Source organism: Macrosteles quadrilineatus, unplaced genomic scaffold (genome assembly GCF_028750875.1).
Source record: "Macrosteles quadrilineatus isolate MER2022 unplaced genomic scaffold, UCM_ALF_1.0 Scaffold_4__1_contigs__length_99947679, whole genome shotgun sequence".
NCBI lineage: Eukaryota > Metazoa > Arthropoda > Insecta > Hemiptera > Cicadellidae > Macrosteles > Macrosteles quadrilineatus.
In genome coordinates this window covers 55,082,351-55,105,464 of record NW_026542597.1, presented here as the reverse complement: position 1 = coordinate 55,105,464, position 23,114 = coordinate 55,082,351, and the positions used below count along the sequence as shown (strand labels likewise).

At 33.2% G+C, this 23,114-nt stretch overlaps 1 protein-coding gene across 1 annotated transcript in view; it reads right to left on the bottom strand.

Annotated features, from left to right (window-relative positions):
• Window positions 1–16,781, bottom strand: part of LOC128991381 (potassium channel subfamily K member 6-like) — a 41,795-nt gene extending 25,014 nt beyond the window's left edge. The window contains exon 1 of the mRNA XM_054414186.1: window positions 16,533–16,781. Within this exon, the coding sequence (XP_054270161.1) occupies window positions 16,533–16,743 (211 nt within the window). The 5' untranslated portion in view covers window positions 16,744–16,781. The remainder of the gene's footprint in view (window positions 1–16,532) is intronic.
• Between the last annotated feature and the right edge of the window lie 6,333 nt (window positions 16,782–23,114).

The following is a 23,114-nucleotide window of genomic DNA, read 5'->3' as shown; positions in this document are numbered from 1 at the left end:
TTACTGTACATTTTACTAGTCGATACTGTTTTTGCTAAAGTATGAGGACATAGTCATTTGTGTAACTATTGTACGAAGTGGCACTTTGCACTCGCGTTTTTCACATTGTATTTTTCCTACAGTTTCTATAAATCATATAAATATCGTCTTTCAACAGTATACAACACGTATTTAGGTTAGGTTAAATCGAAGCGGCCGACGAAATGTGAAACGTGTGTGTTTTTGTGAAATGTGTAGCTGATCATAGTAGTAATATCTTAAAGTGTTGCCAAATTATTTTCAAACGTACACGCATTATGTGCCCAATAAAAGCACACTGATTTGTGTTGTTTGGTTGAAATAGTGGAGTGCGGTAAAATAAAATGAGTGTGGCAAAAGTAAGTAAAAGCAGCAGTCAGCTACTTTGCGTGCAAGGAAGCCTACTTGGTCAGTTAACAGTATTGTCAGTAGGAAAAAGTATTTTAAAAAGATTGTTTGAGAAATCTATCTGTATATTTTATTATTGTTTTTTTGTCTCCACTAATTTGGAGGGAACAGCTGAGTAACTTTGTAGAGGTGTCTAAAGAAAGGCATTGAATTTGAATTTTTGTTGAACCAACAGATTTTTCTTCTAAGGAAGTTCATTCTGTTCATATCGTGATGCACAAGATCCGATCACGGAAATCTTCCCTAAAATGTCATCTCATATTTGTTACTGATTAAGCTGTCTCCACTATGAACGTGTGGTACATAATGGACCATGAGTGTTCAAGATCAATGGCCTTCACGTACTGATATGGAACATACTCATGGCACAGACAAAAAGTACAGGATTTTTTGGCACTCAATCATGTATCGGGAAGGTCGAATAACCAAAGCTTGGATAATCGAGTCTCTAACTTAGTACTACCATTGTATTTACACCACACCTCATTAACCTTCATATTATTTCTTGTTCATTTTTTGTGTCTTCTATATTCCCTTTTATAAGCTGTTACTTTGATCATGAATAGCGATTAGTAAATGTATTTTATACTAAACTATTAAAATTATACTAAAAAAACACTTTATTGTCCTCCCTGGACAGCAAACCAAAGCATTTGTTTAGCCTAATTTTATTTAAATAGGGAATCGATTTGATATGTTCCTGAAAATATTTTAAAATCCAATCAAGCCAATGGAAATTCGATTAGTCAGCAGGTTCACTGCGCCGGGGGTATTTTTCAATTCACTTTATTTGAATACTCGAAGAATCATTGACAGCCACCACACTTTGAGGTACAAACGAAGGCTGTTAGACAGTGATAAGTCATTAAAGGTATTGGAGGTTTTCCTTGGAATTGCCTTTGACATTTTACTACCTCATTACTCTTCTGAGCAGTTTACATTCTTGATTCAAAGTTTTCTGAAAATCGAAGCTTGGAGCAAATTGTTTATAAAATGTCTTCCAAAGAGTTCAAGGTAAAATACTACTAGACAAAATTTATTTACTAGTTTTGAAGATTTAACATTTAAAACTTGTATTCTCTAACTAGTGTTCAAATTTAAATTTGTTATCAACTCAAATGCTGAATTAATTTATCCAGATCAGAGTTTTGTCACAAGTTTACTACAAACACACTTAAAAACAGTCACAATAAAAAGATTACAATGAAATTGTAATTTAACAATAATTTTACTGTAGAGCTTTAAGCTTAAAACTAAAAGAAACATCAATCTCGCCAAATTGCCAATTTAGGAACAAATATACTGTAAACGATTAAAAAGTTAGCTAAATTACTCGCAACCTAAAACTTTTTGGAATCATCTAGACATTACATATTCAATTTTATAGTAGGTAATTAAATCCTCATTGTATACTGATTTTAACAGGATATTTTTTAAGAATTTTCACAATTGTCGGTCCACAATACTTTGTGGTTGGTTGTGTAACTATTTGATTGCCTTGCAATTTGCAGTAGTTTCTTCCAAAGATAGTCTATGATGTTAGAATTAAAATAAAAGTTACTGATGTAGTATTGAGTCAAATATAAATATTCAAAGCTTTTCCAATTATTGTGTAGCCCATTAAAAATTTCCAATATGTATAAGCATGTCAGTCATAATTCAAAATTCCATAAGTTTTAATGAACAATTTTCTCAACACTTTCAATTGTGTACTCTATAGTTTTTTTAGTTATCCCTTGTATTGGTTTATTTTTACATTTAATGTTAGGTAGAGTTTAAACACTACTTTCACCAGTAGAAGAAAGTGTGGCTTTCAGTCAAATGGTAGAGCAAATAATTGGCTCACTTTTATATCAAAGAGTAAAATGGTTTTGGAAAAGTACAGTCGGCCAGTCTGTAGATGACCTCTCAACTGATAAAAATAGGATCTAAATCAGGGGTCATTTTGAGATTCATCTATATATAAAGCCAAAAGTACCCATGAACTTTTGAGAAAACTACAAATCACACCCCCATTAACCATATACTTAAAATGTTCGTCATGACGAGAAACCTTGCGCAAAATTATCCATTATTTCATAAATTGCCCTAAAAGGTCGTAATTGCTTTCCAAAGGGAACTTTCCATTTACCTAATGTTAAAAATACCTCAGCTGTTATTATTTGTTTGTATTACCATTACTGTATTCTGTTTTGTTTATTTCATCTTAACTTAACCAATCAATAGTTTTATTAATACTAATGTAGTAAAACGGGGTAGAGCCCGTGGGTAACAGCTATAGTACGGTGTGTACACAAAAAAAAGCTGCACTTTTTGATTGAGATATGGCACTTTCAGTGGTCATAGCTGATACCAAAAGGGAACTTTTCAGATAGGGAGCCACTTCAAATTCCGTGTAGGACACCAAAATGGCGGCCATTAAAGATGGCCGCCATATGTCCTCGTACTGATACACAATATTTGTTGTTGTATCTCAGCTTCTAATGGTCTGATTTCAATAATTATTTTTTTATATTAAAGCTGTTTTGTAGAGGAAACTTTTTTATATTTGACACTTAACTGTAAAACCTAAGCGTTCTGCAGAATCTTTATAAAAACTAAAAGAATAATATTTTATGAAAGTTTTGGTCACTAACATTATAGTTGTGCTAAAAATAATCAGATTTTTATGAAATTTGGTATAAACACGTATACCTACATTTATTCTAAGCAAGTTTTCGAACCAGCATGACCGGACCATATGAACGGGGAATTATGGGGGGTTTTATGGGGTAAAAATCGGGTTTTACCATTCTCGAACCTAAACACATACAATTTTGCAATTTCTTTCCAAGCCATTATTCTGTAGAGTTTAAAAAAATAAATAATTGAGTATACTGCAGCACAGTTGTATGTCTAACGGTTACAGAGAAAATTAAAAACAAGCGTAAATTTAAAAAATCCCATGTTATTCTTATGGAGTAAATTACACTGTTGTAGTTTACTTGTTTATGCTGATTAAATTGGTAAAATTTATTTATTTAATCCTATACGACTAACGTTTGGTCAAAAAAACACTATTTACCTTCCCCATAGCAGCAAACCTAACCACTCGTTTAATCTAATGTTATTTTTAAATTGGGAATAAATATGTCTTATTTATGGAAAACTTGAGTGAAAATGTAATCAGACAAGTTGAAATTCGCTTATTATGCAGGTTTTCTGCAGGGGGGTGTTTCTACTTCATACCATTTGTTTCATTCTGTTAGAAATGACAATAGTTAAATTGCTTAAACTATGATTATTGTGGCGTTTCGCTTTTTTCGTGTCTCTAACAGTCAACTGACCAATGTAAGTGTATTTGCCCCTATTAAAAAAAATTGACCAATTTTGAACCAAAAACAGTTCTCGCCCCAATATTACTGACATAAAAAATTATGTTGAACTATTTTCTAGGGCTTTTATTGTAAGCCATAACAGAAGGTTTGATTTGGAAAACTTTTTTCAACACGAAAAATACCAGTGCACCATCATCGCTTTCTTCAAATGACGTTCTTAGATCATGTCAAAAATCTCAGCTATTGAAAATCCTTGAAGAAAACGTTGACCAACCACAATTTGAAGGATTTGGGGATACAATTATTTTCGATGGAGCAGCAATAGTACATGCTATTCCACCAAGAACATCACGCTAAACACACACAAACGAGAGTGCTTTGGAGAATACTGCAGTTCGGAATTCAAAAACATAATTTTCAATTATGCTGAGACGTTCCATGTGAATGGAATACTTATTTCATGGGATACTTACTCAAAAGCCTGTCCCAAGAAAGGTGTTCGAAATAAGAGAGGCGTTGGTATTCGTCAGCAAGTGACATAAGGAAATATGCTACCAATCAATTGGAGCGATTTCCTCCGCTACGATCAAAATCAGACAGAAATCTTCAAGTTACTTGGAGAACATGCACTTTCCAATTTTCAAAGGACACATATCATCACTGAGATCGATGACATTATTCGTGTGGCTCGGCCTCATGAATCTTCAATTGATGGAGTCAAATGCAAGCAACAGGAAGAAGCTGACGGCAGGACTTTCCACCATGCCAAAGACAGTGTCGAACATGGAGCAAAAATGTCTTTATTTTTACAGCAGATACTGATCTTTGTTTTAGCAATATCTTTTTTCCACAGCCTCAAAACTCCTGGACTTCAGGAGATGTGGGTTCTCTTCGGTGCTGAGAAGAGTCAAAGATTTATAAATATTAATGCAATATTTGAGAGTATGGGGATGGACAAAAAAAATTTCTATGGTATGGGTGAGCACAAAGCCGTTGCATTGAGAGGATTTCACGCATTCACAGGATCAGATGTGACTTCATAATTTGCAATGAAAGGAAAAATGACAGCTTGGACTGTGTGGAAATCATTTCCTGAAGCTACTACAGCCTTTCATGCAATCTCTCTACCACAAGAGGCAATTTATGACAAGACTTCACAAGTTCTGGAGAAGTTTATCTTCTTGCTTTACTACAAAGATGCTGATGATTTTTTTTTTAGTTAATGGTATTAGAAAGATTCTCTTTACTCAAAGAATTGTGATTTACAAAGTCTACCCCCAACTAGAGAGGCACTAAGGCAGCACTGCCTTCAATCAGCATCAGGGCAGGCCAGGTTTGGGGTCAAGCATGCTCAGTGAAGAAAACACTCCAGAGCCAGACGGATGGGATATGGACCAGGGTTGCTGAGGAGTGGACACCTGTTTGGTCTTCTCTTCCTCCAATTATGTCAGACTGTTTGGTGTTCTCTTCCTCCAATTATGGCAGCCTGCATAGAATTAGTTAAGTTTAGCTCCACTGAATGCCAACAAGATGCTCCTGTTAGAAGACTAATGTTCCATGCATGCTGCTTTGCAAGAACTGCTCCGGGTATCGACTTTCTATCGATAAGTAGGATGAATAAGATGACTACGTGATCCGAAATTATAGAAAAGCACTCAATTTACATGTAGACTCTTCCTTGATTTTTATTGTTTTTTTTTATCATAATAGTTTGTTACCTCCTTTTAATTCCTGCTTCATACTGTAGTAAAATATGTGATTTTTCTAAAGCCTACTATCTCTTTTTTATTTACTCAATGCTTTACATGTCCCTTTTTCATTTTAAGACGAGTTCTTAGCACCACTTTAATTTTTACGACCAAAACTTTCATAAAATATTATTTCTTTTAGTTTTCAGTTTTTATAAATATTCTGCAGAACGCTTAGGTTTTACAGTTAAGTGTCAAATATAAAAAAGTTTCCTCAACAAAACAGCTTTAATATAAAAAAATAATTATTGAGATCAGACCATTAGAAGCTGAGATACAACAAATATTGTGCAACAGTACGAGGGCATATGGCGGCCATCTTTAATGGCCGCCATTTTGGTGTCCTACACGGAATTTGAAGTGGCTCCCTATCTGAAAAGTTCCCTTTTGGTATCAGCTATGACCACTGAAAGTGCCATATCTCAATCAAAAAGTGCAGCTTTTTGCCATATATGGCCCTGTACACAACATACTACTAGTTGACATTAATAATTGTTATTTATGGTTGTTTTTGTATAGGCTTTGGATACTGAGGTAGACCCTATCTACATGTGCCAACTTAAACCATTTAACATGAACATCTCCAACTATGTTTCTATAAAGGTATTTTGCACAGTTATTATTGCAGAAGTCTCCCTTTTAGATTAACATTATTGATGTTTTAGTAAAGGAAACGGTATTAAAATAGGTAACTTACATCAGAACTACACCATATATAAACATTATAAACATAAACATAAATATAAACATATATGATGCTGTTTAACAGCTAACGTACAACATGATTTTTATACACTCGTAATGTTATAATCTATTTAGCATAACTTTCGGTACAATTTCAAACACACTAAAACAAGCAGAGCGTGAAAAGGTTTGATGAAATTGCAAAAAAAGCGAACAAATACTATGATGGTTTGGGTAGAAGCTTAATTTACCTAGGGAGAGGGTGGGAGGAACAACCACTGAACCGTGAAACGAAATAACAAGCATTGTTTCGTCATCATTGTCATATCCCTTATTTGGCAATAATCCATTGATATTTTGTAAAATTATTTTTCAACACGATTTAACTAACACTGTTTCTCGGTAATATAATATTTATGTTGCTATTTATGATGAGTTAATTTTTATTTTTAAGATACAAAGAATGGTTTATGATAAATATTTTACTACATTAATATGAGATTAGAGTGCATCGAAGGCGTACTTTAATCCAGAAAAGAATTGCAGATGAGCAGTAGTGCCTTATCTAGCGTTAATTACCTACTAAAACCAGATGCCTTTGATCCACGACCTTAAAAAGCCTAATTCAATCCTGGAGGATTGAACCAGAAGCCCTCATAATATTCTTAGGAGAATATTATTATTATTTATTTAGTTGGCTGCATTGTAACCATTCAGCTGCTCACCCGTATACTATAAACTAATTTATTTAGATTAATTTTTGATTAATAAAACATGTTTGATTAGATTATACAATTTATATATTAACAAAGTGTAGCACAGTATGTAGAAATTGATCCCTGGAATTGAAGAAGAAAAGAAGTACAGAAGTCTGAATTTCAGTGTGAATATTTGATTGTGCAAACTTGATCTCATAAGAGGTTTGAATATTTGATATCTACTCTGTACACGTATTCGAAACTTTGAATCCATTCTCAATATCACAGAGATCCAGGAATGTGGTTGCTTTAGAATATTGAATTGATGGTAGAATAACAAGAAATGTTTAAAACAAATTTTTAAGGTTCAAGTGACCAGTGGCTTTAGCTTACTTTATTGATAAAAACGACTTGTGAAAATGACCCTAACAAAAGTGAAAATCCAGGAATAAAATCGTCTAATCCTTTCTACACTTATCACTTGCTTATTTATACCATAACTCAGGCCAGGGTGCTTTAATAGTCTATATATATAATCCAATCTCGTTAGTTTGTCCTTTATGCGTTACCAAACCGGCCATCCGATCGTGATGAAACTTTGTGAAGTTGTTCTATACTCTCCGGGGAAGGTTTATGTTCCATTCCCGTTCTTGAAATCCCTTGGAGCTCTGACCCAGCAGCTATGAAATTTCCCATTCAAAAGCATTAAAAAGTTACAAGTTTTAACAACAGAGTGCACTCAGTGCAGCACTTTTTTTTGTTCTCCCCGTTGCAAAGCACGGGTACAGCAGCTAGACCGAATAAAACCCACAACTTCATAAAAAATGTAGCAAATTTTCTATTCTAAACTTTTATATTTAGTTATAGCTGTTACCACTAGCCAACCTTCAATAAAATAGTTTTCGTTAAAAAAGATAATACAGGGTGAAATTAAAGCAAACATGCTACTCGCCCGATTCCCAACAGATTTTGAAAGAGAAATTAAACAGACCAAGAAAGAGTAAATTATATAAAATCATGACAGCTAACCAGATGTCATTTTTTAATTTTTGCTCCTACCAAAACAAAGTTTTATTTTTATTTTTTATCTTTGAACATCAATATGAAACGTTTTTAAATATATAAGAGAACCTCGTGTCACAACATTAAGGTTTTTATGTTACTTAATCCTACTTTAAGCCTATTTAACAATGTTCATCAATTCATTTATGAGAAAACGAAACTGTACTAGTGGCGAATTTGGTTGAAGGGTATAACCATTGACTTTATATCTACACGTATAACGATAAGTGAAAGGAGATAGAATGGGAATACGGTACTATTTTGGTAAAAACATTATGATTTTTTTTTTAGAGAGAGCAGTTTGAAGCTCTTGGTAGAAAAGCATTTAAATTTCAAATTAAGAAGTTCTCCCTTAGTTTGACTTCAGTGGTCCCATTAGTATAAATTAGCTTAGGTTATTAGGGTATAATAATGGATCTAATCCTTAATAACTGTTACCGGGGACGATGAAACTGCCCCGATATTTTAGGTAAGTTTTAAATGATGAAACTGCCCCGCTCATTACAGAGCATCAAGAAGGGTCACCTCGCCATACCAGAAATGCTGAAATTGCCCCGAGCGCCCGGCCGGGTAGCCGCTACGAGTCTGGGGAAATGGGAATTGTTGTTGTCCTTGTGTTATGACAGTGACTGCGTTATTCTAATAACTACCTCCAATATCAGGATTTTCTAGCTTTTTTAAGGTTAGGTTAGGTTGGGTTAGGTTAGGTTAGGTTAGTTTAGTTTAGGCTAGGTTGGGTTAGGTTAGGTTAGGTTGGGTTAGGTTAGGTTAGGTTAGGTTAGGTTGGATTAGGTTAGGTTAGGTTGGGTTAGGTTAGGTTAGGTTAGTTTAGGTTAGGTTGGGTTAGGTATTGGTACAGAAACAATTGGCTTGGTAGGAAAAGCAGTCGACGGCAGTTAACTGCAGAAGAACTTAGAAGACAGGACACTGACAGGACACAGGGACAAAAACAATTCCCTTTTATCCCCATTCCTGTAGCGACTACCTGGCCGGGTGCTCGGGGCAGTTTCAGCATTTCTAGTCTTGCGAAGTGACCCTTGCTAATCCTTTTTAATGAGCGGGGCAGTTTCATCGTTTCAAAAGTACCCAAAACGTCGGGGCAGTTTCACTACGCCCCTGTTACCATGCGAAAAAATAATAAACGGCCATGTTAGCCCGTAGTGGAGTCATAACTTCAACCGGTTCATAATAAAACTCAAAAGTAATTCAAATACTGTTATCTAACAAATGTTGCGATTTTGAACACGCAAGTATTAAAGCTAACCTTAGTCAAAGGTTATACAAGGGTTGATCAATGCAAATTGGGATTTGCGAGGGCTACAACCACAGAACACCCACCCTTAGCTGTCCACCCTACCTCACCTATATCTGTTACCAAATTTATCAAACTTTGGAATAAAAATAGTTTTTGATTGTTAGAGGTTTCACATTTATAAGAAACTAATTTTAAATGAGTTTTAATATTTTAAATACTTTGTCAATCATGTTAAGGTTTCAATTTTAAATAAACCTTGTATTGAGACTTAGAGACGAAAGTTTGGTAGGCAATCTTTTCTTTAAGCTGGAAAATTAATTTCCAACCAATAAATTACTTACAGGTGGTAAAAATTAATCCGTTAAATTATAAAATTTTGTATTTTCTTTCTAGCAATTTTTGTAGTCTTCAATAAGAAAATTTTACTTAAGGACACAATATAGTTTTTGTCATTATGTGTTTCTGATAAATCTTTTATAAATGTGTTTAATATATTCTAATATTTCAGAAATATTCTATTCGAATTGATGAATACAAGTAAGGAGAGAGGAGGACCAGGAATATTTCAACACGTTGCTGGACCTGCATTGAAGTCTTAAATTATGAAGTGACAAAACAACGGCGCTGCTAGTAACATGGTCCTGATTAAGTTTTATATTTTACAATCTTTAACAATAGAGTTTTTTAACAAATTTTAAAAGAAAATATTCAATTACTTAAAGAATTTTTCGATTGTTGGTTAAAAGATTCATTTTACGATGTGACAAAATAATAAGATGAATGTATAATCATTTCCTGGTTCCTAAATTACTCTTGGTCCTAAATAGGAGAATTTTGTGCCATGTAAGCATTTAATACATAATAAATTGTACAAACTACTATCTAACTTTGAAATGTTCAGTTAATGTTAACACACATATTTCAAAGTGTATTTGATTTTTTAATGTAAATTAAAAACTTCAAAAATGTGATGAGCTCAATTAGAATGTACCTATCAAACATCTGTATTGACATGGCCTCTCTATTTCAATACCGAACAGCTGATGACTCCAATATCATCTTGGATAATCTACGTTGGTAATATCTACGTCTTGGAGTTAAGAAATTAATCCCAAAGGAAAACAAGATCAGTTTTATTAATTTTTAAATATGTTTAATATTTTGACATTTCTGTCAGACACAGAAAATGGAAACTGAACAATTTATTGTTTAAACCCGTGTTTATGTTTTATTTCAAGAATGTTCAAGCATACTGTAAACTCCCGTTGAAGAAAATTTATAGTATGGTTGGAAACGGACACGTTTATAAAAACCATATTGTTGAGCCTAACTATAACCTTATGAGTATAAAGCTGTATAATTAAATTCACTAATCATGATATAAATGACATTGGTTCAATGATTACTTAGGTTTGCTGCCATATAAAGTTTTTGTTGAATTCCAAGTTAGTAAATTTTATGAGGATATCCATAAACAAACAGAATAAAGCTTATTATAATTAATCTGCGTATCACTAATGTAAAAATACCCAATCTGCAAATTTTTTTGTATTTTTAGTTTGAATAGAATAGATGGAACCTATTTTAGAAACATATTGAGGATTTCAATCATATTTTCAAAACCCCGATTTTGGAGTGCTAAAACTGCCCTTCCAACGTCTGGATTTAAAAGGCATTTTAACAGGTATTGGTTTACTTATCTGTTGACTATTATGAAGAAGAATTTACTCAATTATCTTCAATATATTCATTTTATAATTTAAGGTATTTTCGAGGTTCTAATTATTAATTAGTTTTAGGCTAAATGAAATAAAATACGTTAGGATTAAAGAAGTAAAAACAAACAGAATATTTTAGTGTTTAAATAAAAAATATATTTTTTAAACACAATTTGTGAAGGAAGTTCTGTAATTCAAATAAAACTAAAAGCAGAATTTTGTATTTTCGGTTTGTTAGGAAATATGTTAGAAAACTCGGAATCAGATATGGCGGCTAAGCTTTCTGATCCCCAAATGTATAATTTACCCCCACCACCACTCCATGATACGTTTTATAATACCTCCCCGAATCCCACACAGGATTACAATAACATATAGAGGTTGGTTATCCTATACGTTAAAATGGTTACTGTTATTTACAATACCTCGGGTTTAGGTTGGCGGATTACCATGGTTTTTCTTGGTATTTTATGAGTCCAACGAAGAAACTTCTGTATTTCTGTGTGTTTAAAGTAGATTAATTCAAATGTTACTGCGATTCTCATCAAATCTTATAAAACTATGTAAATATATTAAATATTCTCAAAATATATTACAAAATACATATTATGTAATTTATGTTTTTTATACGAATTGTAACTAGACTAATAAGTCTGATGCCTAATAAAAAACGTAATATTACTGAATATCAACAATTAACAACCGTAACATACACTGGTAATATATGAGAATATATAAAGACAAAAACTACAATCCTATAAGTTTTGAAATACGATGTATTAGTTTTTCATTTATTAAGACTAAGTTATATTACAATGGATATTATAAGACGAAGAAAAAGATTTTAATTGTTTGATGAAACTTTTAACAACTATTGGCATACAGATAAAAAATTATGAAAATACTTTTGAGCCCCATTAGGAACTAACTTTTCAGCTTGTTCCCAACAAAGAGCACGACTCGAAGTTCAAATGTTTGCATTGAGTTTGTAAAGGAAAACTTGTGCTGTTTTCAACAATTGCATATGTCAAAGTTTCCTGCAATACTCTAAACTTTGTGTGCCAGTGTACACGTAAAAATAAACGTCTGTATTTCCAAACGCATGTATAATGGTTAAGCTTTTCAATTTTAAAAACTGCATTTAATGTGGTATTACTACAATTAACAAATTAACTTATTGGTTTTATTTTTTTAGAATCCAGTTTTGTTCTGGGTTCCCTTTTAGATTTGTTTTTGTATGAAATAAAAGTTCTCCCTTTGTTATGTAATATCTGTTTGTTCCGGTAAAACGCAAAAAACTACTGAGCAAGAAAACACTATGGCACTGTGTCAATGAATACACAAAATAGTTTGTGTATTCATTGACTGTGTGTATATCATTAACCCAGACAATAAATAAACCTTAACACTTGCTTAAAGTACTCTAGATTTTTCCCCGTGGACGTCTTAAGTATGGTTGTTAAAGTTTTGAGGTGGTCGTTTGATTTTAAAAATTGAAATGTTTCCATAACAACAAAAAGTAAATCTCAATACTTACATTAACTCTGTTAAGCATTTAGTTAGTTCCTGAAAATGTCGATAAAGTTATTAGTATTCGCGAATTTCTCCATAGGGAAGTAGCTATTACCGTAGGAGGCACGGTAAGACCTAGGCCCGGGACCGAAAATCTGCCCTCCATATATTACACTTCAAATTTCCATGTTAACGTCGTGGCCAAGTTATAGAAGAAAATACCTCCGCTGCAGCAAACCTGCCGACTAAGCGAATTTCCATTTGCCTGGATTGATTTTCAATTAATCTATTCAATTAACATTTATGTAACAAGTACCTAGGTTAGCTGCTGCTACAGGGAAACTAATAAAGTGTGTTTTTCTTTAAAAAATCTGCTTTAGAAGTGGTCACAATCAGTGCAGTTAATTTTGTTTATGTCAGATTTGTCGTAGATGTCTTGATGTTCTTTATTTGTAGTAATGTTATTTGTTATCATATTGAAAGCGGTATTTTTTGTTTTAAAGCCAATTTTGTAATCATCACTAGTGCACGAGGTAAATTACCGATGTCGGGTACGGAAACCTTTTATCGAACTAGAGAGGACAACTCTAACACACCCAAAAGGTTAAACAATATTTAGTACATTAGTACAACGGATATTAGAACAGAAGCAACCCCTCTATGCGATGATCTTTCAACTATTTTCTATTTCAAAATGAAAATGTTACAACCGGTCCAATAAGTGAGGTACTACTTCAGGTACCAAAAGTCTTAATTAGGCTTACTCTGTAAATATATTCTGGCCTATTAAATATATATTAGAATTCTATTTAAAATAAGAATGAACTCTGCAATCAATTGATCCAACTGTACTCTGCTCACATTGACATGAGATACATTTGTTGACATTAGTGTCTACGGTGAAAGGCCTATGAACTCTACAAAACAAAACAATGATACAGAGATAGGCTGACCACGTGCATTCGGCGTGATCGAAAACAAACATTCCAAAATCCACCTTAAACCATTCGTTGTACTACAGAGTCAAAACAAAACTATGTTTGGGTAAATTTGAAAAGGTTTACAATCAAAACATTTAATTTTTAAATGCAAGTAGACCTCTCGCGCTGTTGATAAATTTGAAGACTTATGGGGATTCGTGCTAGTGTCGTTTGCCTCATCTCGAATAAATTTAGGTGATCGGTGGCTCAGTCGTGGTAGGTTACGTACTTCAGGCCCAAGGCATCGATGTCGCGGGTTCGGATCCTGGTCACTGCCATACAAATTTTATCAATACAGTTCACCTTCATACTGTACTGGCTCACCCCTTTCTTTGCTGGATACGTTCTAGCAAGTCGCATCTCGTATCTTGAAATTCTCTATGTGGACGGGCAAATGCAATGTTAAAAGAGGCCACCAACCTCTTAAAAAATTGATTTTTGTTACTTTAGGGTGGATTTGTACTTTACTTTTTGTTTATACAGTAATGGACAATCAACAGGTTGTAAATAGTGTCATAATTAAATAGGCCTAAACTAGGTTAAACAAGGAACACATCAACAGTAAAATATACTCTATACTCTCTACTACATAAATAAGATGGGACTAACAAATTAATTATGTCACTGAGTTGCACGCTGTAGATTGTAGATGTTACGTGAATTGAAACTAAAACATAAACTCGAAAGAAAGTTCGCAGTTCGAAAGTTATAATTTCTTTTAAAGTTCTTTTTTGTTCAGAATAATAATAATCCGGCATGCGAAACAAACAACAGTCGCATTAAAGAACTTGTTTGTCAGCTGATTGTTGTCGACATCTTCCTTATTTGGCAAAGTTAACGCAACCAAGTAGTGACGATTACACCAGCTAATAAAACAGTTAAGAAGTTTATCGCTTTGATCACGCGAATCAAAACAAAAATTGCGTAGGCCTATATCAATTTTGGTTATTTTGTTTAGTTATTTTCGAATTTTAAGCGAATAATTTTTTACTATCCTACTTTATGGGCGTGACTGTTCTAGTGGTTATAAACTTGAAACTTCGATCCTGAAGTTTAGGGTTCAAATCCTTTCAATCACTAAAAGCTTACTATTTGCCATCATTTCTATTTGTTTCTATTTTATTTCTATTTGACACCATTAATAATTGTGTGCTCTTGTAACTTTCTTATTTATACAGTTACTTTTTCATCATGTCAAACTAAAATGGCGTATTGAAAACTTGGTATGGTGTATCTTTTCGGCTTTGTTAACTATCGTAGTATACAAGCTAAGAAAGTTGTGATTCACGTTGTCCAAAAATAGTTACAGCTTTTGTAAAAAGTAAGTCAAATGCAGTAAATTTATATAAAATAATTTATTTTACTCATAGCATAGATTAAAAGAAGTAGACACTACTTCTTTTAATCTATGCTCAGAGCTATCAAATCAAACGAGGTTTACAACACTTATCTAGGAAATGTTTTAAACTTAATGTCCCAAAACACTCTTTGTAAACATTTAAAGGTATTGCACTGTCCTTGCTCTAAGTAGCCTTTAAGTTTGTGTGTTATCCGAAGACATCTTATGTCAAGGTCAAGTCAGTAACAAAGCTACACAACGCATCTCTACACTCCACACTCATCCTCCATTGATACTTGGGTTTAAATACGCGTTAGTAGGGTAAACATTTTGATAGATAATATAAAATAATAGATAATTTAAAATAGGTCAAGGACACCTCTATTTTGTGTGGTATATTAATTACAACGCTAGCATTGGGCGGTATGGCTATTATATAGTTAGCAGACTGGAACACAACTCAGGTAAGGAAGATGGACGATCCGTTACTCGATTACGTAACCAATCCTGCCTGGCTCATTGATTAGGTCCTGCACCAGTGCACTCTATGACTATATGAGTGCATTTTAACCTCCCATTTATCTGTATTGCCATTGCTTTTGACTAGTGCAAGTAGACTTCTCATCCTATTGTAAACTCTAAAGCCTGTTTTATTTATGTTTCTCCTCGGCAACATTTGAGTGCGCTGTTGCCGATTACGTTTCCCTCTTGGTGGAGTAGATTTACATAGTTTTCCTCCTAAAGGGAAGCGAAATTATTTAAGCAGATACACATTCTTATGGAATTCATAAGTTTTTATAATTTTAAAACTCACCTTAGTCTTGTTATAATCACATGTACTCCTAAAATAATGAAATAGCAAAACATCAGATGCCTTTTAAACAAACCTTTTAACCTCATAACCTTTTAAAACAACGTCATAACCTTTTAAAACAAAACATTGTGTTTTACCAGATTCTGGTAAAACACAATGTTTTGTTTTAAAAGGTTATGACGTCAAAGAGGTAAACATAAATATTTAATTCATGCGAATGGGCCAGTTAAATATTTTTAAAGGTTAAAGGGACTGTTATAACAGCATATAAACATTATTTTACTGGGTTCTGGAAGGGTTTCTTAGAACAGTTTTCGCTTCTTATTCGGCAAACAGATGTAATCCCAAAGCACTAGATGCTGAAACAGCCCAAATCCTTGCTAAGAGCGAAAGAGAACAACATACTTCTTGTCTCGAAACATTATTTTAAGGCTTTATACCTAGATCCTTACGAAATGTAGTTTTTGTAAGTCTTGAAAAACAGTAACCACTCCCTTGTCACTAACTTATACTTTGTGACATCGTAGTCTGAGTTTTGAGATAGGCAGGTCGTTGACGGTGATATAGATTTTGTCTATAAAAAAACACTCAATCATGTGAACAACTTGATCACAGTTTGACAGTTCAATGTATTTACCTAAGGTATATTTAATAATAGTTGGTTCCTTGAAATTAGGCTACATCTTGAAGTTATGCTTACACGGATAACGTATACTATCGAATCTTGGCCCTGGAAATATGACCGTATAGTTAAATTTGCAAAATTCCCACAACCATTCTATAGACTCGCAACTGCGGTTCTCTAGTTATGGTAGGGCTCCGAAGGTTTTCACTCATCCGGAACGTGAAGACGTTCAGGATCTTTCAACAATACAGTGAATTGGTCATCTAAAGGATAAGGTTCAGCAGTTTACATCAACCTCTACTCATATATAACTGATAGAAATGATCTACGTTCTTAGTCAAATTATTCACCAACCTGATACTTTCGGGTATCGCAGCTTGAACTTGGAGATGCTGAGGTCCAGTTCGCTCCTGATCTGAAACTCCACCGGGCCCTCGAGGGTAGCGAACACCACACCCCCGGCCACCAGGTACACGATGTAACCGAGCACGAAACACCCCAGCAGCACGGTGCTGCGGCGGAGCCCGAGCACCCGTCGTAGTCGCGCCCTTTTCCACCGGTCCATGTATCATGGCGAGAGAACCGACACTGAGGTGAGGTTATGTTATGTAACCATTAGTTGTGACCGCCACCACCAGAGCGCTACGAACTGGTTCTGAAATTATCAGCTGTTTGGTGTTTTGTTTGATTGTGGCACAGAATATAGATACCTAAAAGTTGAGCTATCTAGAGTGTTTGAAGTTGTTGAAATTTATTTTTTGGAAAGAATAATTTTAATTCAGTTAAAAATATTATGATGATCAATTTCCCTGTATGCCTGATAATAAAACACTATTAATTTGGTTGGAAAACATTAAAATGTTTTAGTAAATATCCTAAAAATATTTGGTTTTTAAAATGTAATTTTATTTATTAATACAAATATTTACATTAGTGAGGCTTCTACGGTCATACTTAAATTCAATAACGTGGTTATATTTATAGGTAACTTGAGCCAGACCCAAATGAGTTGCGGGAAGTGTACTGCTGAAGGTGGAGGTACACTTACATACTTGATACTTACTTGATACTTGTGTCCTTAATCCTTGACCGACAATGTCGGATAGATTGCGTCAGTGGCATATTAACATACTATTTACACGTTATTTAAAAACTAATATTTACAAACTTCTTGCATAAAATACACTTTAGAAAAATATATATATATATTTTTTTTTTTTGCTGTGGCGATTGTACTCCTAACCTACTGGAGTGCTGTTTTCAACTAACTTTTAGTGGCACCTCCTTCAATTCCTCTAATGAGTAGAGGGGTCTATTTACCAGTTGGCCGTGCAGTACTGCCTTGAACTTCGCACTGTCCAACTCTCTCACTTCTTTTGGCAGCGTATTAAAGATCTTAATAGCTGAGCGAGGGTAGCTCTTGATGGAGTGGCTAAGCCTACACCGCGGCAGATCAAGGTCTTAGGCCTTACGAGTGTTATGGCTATGCTGGTTTTCCCTCAATTCAAAAACGGTGAAGGTTTTATTTCAGGAGTAGCAGGCTGCTTAGGACATACATAAACGATCACTAGGTTTTAATGACTCAATTCACTTTGAGTTTGCGTCTTCACTCCGACGTGAGGTTACAGAAAGCTATTAGCATGTAACTTGTGAATAGTGGTTATGATACGTGTACTAAGTCCTTAAAAAATACTGCGAAACGTCTAATAGCTGCCTGGGAAGACGCAGCTGTGTTGAGGAAACATTGGCAGGATTGATGGAGTTGAACATATTTGTTCATCGATTACCCGTTGAGTCTTACATTGCCAGCTACAGTGAGAGAACGTTTCATGGAATGTTATTCTGGGAACACAACGTGTTTCGTAAATGTTTATTTGAATTTTCACATGTAAGTTAAAATTAGCAGTGATTGTTTTGTGTGCGCACGAGTGTTCATTAAGTGATTACATACCCTAAAGTATATTTATGTGCATATATATATGTTTTGTAGATATGATCAATCACATCTACACATTTCTTTGTCCGACCACTGCATGGGATTTGTCACAAAAAATGCCTTTGGTATTTTTTACCTTTTAAGGGAATCCTTTTTATTTAATTAACTTAAACAGAAGTAAACTTTTACTCCATGCATCTTGGTTCAAGCCAGCAACATCCAGATTTGAAGGATGAGCATTATAACCAGCTACCAAAACAATATATCTCCATTTCCTCTATGATATTACCCAGATAAGATTGGTACCAGCTTGGTTTATATTATTTTACCAACGTTAACATGCATGTCATAGCATGTACTATTTTCCATTTTAATATAAATTGCTTGTCCATGTATGTATGTTGACCACTCTAATAACACGTAGGGTAATGTATTGCAATATTTTTTAATCAAAGACTAGTCTTAAAAATTATAACGTTTGTCAATACAGTACCCTATTAGATGTTTCTAAATGTCGCTTTAAAATGTAGACTTTGAAACAACTGTTTGTTTTGTTGTGAATTGAACTTACTGAAATAACTATTTGATAGAAAAATAAATATTAAATGAAAAACACTGTGATGTGTACAAAAATGTGTTTTGAAATTACTGAAAACTTTTTACAAAATTAATAATGAATATAACATGTGTTAATAACATCTGTTAAACAAAGTACAAGAGAAAAAAAACCATTTACAGACCAAGGAATAAAATTTACTGGTTTAACAACAACCACTTATCATTTATAATTCTTTTATAGCTCTCCGCCACTTGTTTTGTTTACACAGTAACTATTACTCATAAATTTAATGAGTTTTATACCAAAGTATTCATAACACATTAAAATGAATGTGAAATAAAAATTTAAAAATAAAAACATACAGTAAACGAAAAAAATATCAGTTGATATGACACACTGTTAGTATGAACCAGCACCGAGCACACAGCTCTACATACACAAAATGATACAACAAGGGAGTTTTTGCCATTTTTGTAAATCAGAAGCACAGCAGCTAAACTTTTGTTGATGAGTTTTCTCTATTTTTGTACATTATTGTTTTCACACCAGTTGGTGTTGAGAGGTGTTTAACTTTTTTAACCATCATTACAATAACAAAGTTGATATCTCATTAAAATAATAGAATCATTTTAGCGAATTTCCCATATAGGGAATAAGCTATTACCGTAGTACTCATGGTAAGACCTGGACGCGGGACCGATTTTTTTTTTCGTTTTGAGGTCCCTAGAGGCCAAAAACACCATCCGTTCAAATTCATATATATATATATATTTATATATTTATATATTTATATATTTATATATATATATATATATATATGTGTCCGTCAGCACGATAACTCGAGCAAAAATGATCCGATTTGGATGAAATTTGGTACAAATGTGTAAACGTACGTTTATTCGAACGAGTTCGCGATCCAGCATGATCGGACCATGGGAACGGGGGTTTACGGGGGGTTTTATGGGGTAAAAATAGGTTTTTCCTATTTTTGACCCAAAAAACATAAAATTTAGCAATTTCTTTCCAAACCATTTTGTAGAGCTTAAAAAAACAAATAATTTAGTATATTGAAGCGTTATTATGTGCCCAATAGTTACGGAGAAAATTCCAAAAAATTGTAAATTTAAAATTCCCATGTTATTCTTATGGGGAATAAGTAAACTGTTGTAGTTTGCTTGTTTGTGAACATATTTTGATCAAATTTGGAAAATGTTTTTATTTCTCACTACCTATTCACATTTTACAAACAAAAAAAGTTTTACCCTCCTTGATGCAGCAAACCTAAGTACTTGTTAAACTAATTCTATTTAAATCAAGAATAAATGTTATATTTTTAAGTAGACATTTCAGTGTAAATCCAATCAGTCAAATGGAAATTCGCTTAGTCTGCAGGTTTGCTGCGGCGGGGGTATTTGTACATGTTGTTGAAGTCAAATGTATGAAATAGTTGTTTATATACCTTAAAAATACAGTATTTTACAATTTCTTTACAAATCTACTAACTTTACCACCTTTGGTGCATTCTAAAAAAATAGTTGTATTTTCCATAATCAACTCAATTACTGCCAAGGAAAGAAAGTAAACAAACCTTTATAAACGATGAAAATTCAGTAAGTAAGTTAATGGACAAAACATTATACGTCATGTTACAGGCAAATTACATAATGCAGACATTCTATAGAATGACTAGGCATAAAATGCCTGAAGCTTTTAGCTAAAGTAATTAGAATAATAACGATCGGATTTTATACATTTTGACTAGGCATTGTGTATCATGCCTATAATGCATTCTATAGAATTCCCGTAGGTGAGTCTGGCAAAGTATAGTATAAAAATATTTGTAAAATAACATGTTTAAAATGATTGATCTATTTTGTGTATGGATAGATTCAGTTGGTTAATTATACTTAATTTTAGATTAGGTTGGCTAATGGGTAATGCTAAAAAAAAGGAATGAAACTCTAAAAAAAACCTTGAAATAATAAAATATTGTGTTTAAGGTTACGTTAGTTTAGTTCATTTTAGATTAGATAAATATTAATGCCAAACAATGGTAAAATATCTAAAAATGTCCTACAAGATCGTATTTAATACTTTGCCTACAGTGGCAACAGGCATTCAATAGAATGACTGGGTTAAGTATATAATGAACTCTATTTCATACTTTGCCTGGTTCATTTTAGGCATTGTATAGAATGCCTAGTCACAATATAATATAATATATAACAATTTATATAAATTGCCTGATTATATACTTTGCATGTAACATACATAGCGAAAAAGTAAAAATCCAATGTAATGGAAATCCTGACAATAATTTAACCCGTCACTGCACACTGTGGATTTAACATGCGATGTTGGAGAATATCGAACTTCTCAAAATACAATTGTGTCTATTTCCATCTGCTCCATATCAAACTTTACTGTCTGCAATGAACCACGTAACATGATTTACAGACTCAGAGAATTTTGTGGAAGCCAATTATTTGTTTTTCATCGCCGTTTTACCATTAGGCCAACAAATTGATAAACATTTAATAGTTTAAGACTTTACGTTTCACAATTAGTTGACGATTCATATACCGTAACGGTTGTAAATAACCCAAAAGACGCTTTAAGATTTTACAATTAGATGACGTGTATAATTGTGGTTATGATAAATTTTGTTTAGCCCTAGGATTCCTTTAAATGACTAAACATGGTTAAAACATGCCTTGTCAGATATTTTTCACTTTTTCTGTCATACTGGCAGTATTCAGTGTCAAAGATGTATATGTTATCACAGCATAATAAGTCTACATGTAGTATCATAAGTCAATGTTTTATATATTGACGTTTGTAATGCAATGTATATTTTTCAACTGCAAAAAATAATAGTTATTATATTTTACAATAAAATGAAAAATATACAATATACTTGCAGCAGCGAAAGTAAATGGTTGGGCTTTCATTGAGAAAGTAAACTAAGATAGTAATTTGTATCTACTGTTATTAAGACGGCAAGAAAGCCTTAGTATTTGTCAAGCTGTTATTAACTGTTCTCAGCCTCGCAATAGATTGTGTCCAAGCAAAATTACGACGGCGGTTCTTTACAAAATCCAGATCTAAGTATATTTCTAGATTTTACATTAAAACTTTTGCATAAGTATACTAATAAAAAAAAAAAAAAAAAAAAAAAAAAAAAACAATTGTAGGATGATTATCTCTTTGGTTCATACAACAAAGCATGTAATCACTTCTCCGAGTATAAATAAATACACCACGTGTTAAAACCTTTAGTTTAAACATATACCATTTATCATTTACACTAGTATTGTTTAATTTTGATGGGATAATCGCCTTCTGATCCAACAGAAGGTTATTGATAGGTGGAAATAAAAGGTTAGGTTGGAAATATGTACAGCGATTATTTAGTTGATACTGTACTACTTAGTTTGAAACTACCTTAAAATCAAAAGAAGACAATCTTTCACAGAAACATTTTCAAACTATGAAGTTTATTAGTTTAAAAACTAGAAAGAATTACATAATAATATTTATGCCTGTCATATTATCAGTTGAATCATCATATATAAGATGGATAGGCGAGTAGATATAATGCTGTATAGAAGGTCGCAGGTTCGATCAAAATAAACGTCTCAATTTTTTAGGTGGTTCAAAATAGAACCTAGCTGTCCCTGTCCATTAAAATTACAATTTTACGAGAGCTCGCCCCGTGGTCGAAAACTTGACCAAAAGTATGTATCGTGCAAACTTCTCTATTTTCAACCCACACTGTAAATAAAGCATGTGATTGGAATTTCTTTAAATTTGTTTAGATTTTCTGTTCATATTTTGTTGTTATTTCGTCACCAACAATGCAACCCATAAGGCCTATGTTATTTTTTTCATTTAACATTCATTTCCCTGCTTATTTTTCAGCCTATTTTAATTTATACAGGGATTCTGCACATCTACAGGAAAATATCTTTCATTTGGTACCAACCGCGTTTAATTCGGTCCTGTAGTATGGTCAGGCTAGCTGTCATAAGTATTGCAAAAGTCTTTTAGTTTACCGGTAAAAGATTATTGGTCCTGGTAAGAAACAGCTGCTCGTTGTCAGTAACAAAGCTTCATTTCGCCCAATCAACACTTGTCTTCGCCATAAAATACATTCCCTGTAGCGATGGCGCTGTACTAATCTAAACTAATCTATTGACGATAATTATTAATATTTCATAAACACAAGTAAGAAGATAAACAAAATTGTACGGAATAGTGACAATTAAATGACACAATTGAGATACCAGGGAAGGTTTCTAAGCTCAGTATGGTATTCATGGGAGACTTGAATATTACAGTGGGTCAACCAGTTTGAGCTTCCTATTTCTGACGCTTGATTATTGACATTTTCTATCCAACCACGCAGAATGATTGTTTGTGTTAATACAGGTTTTGTCAT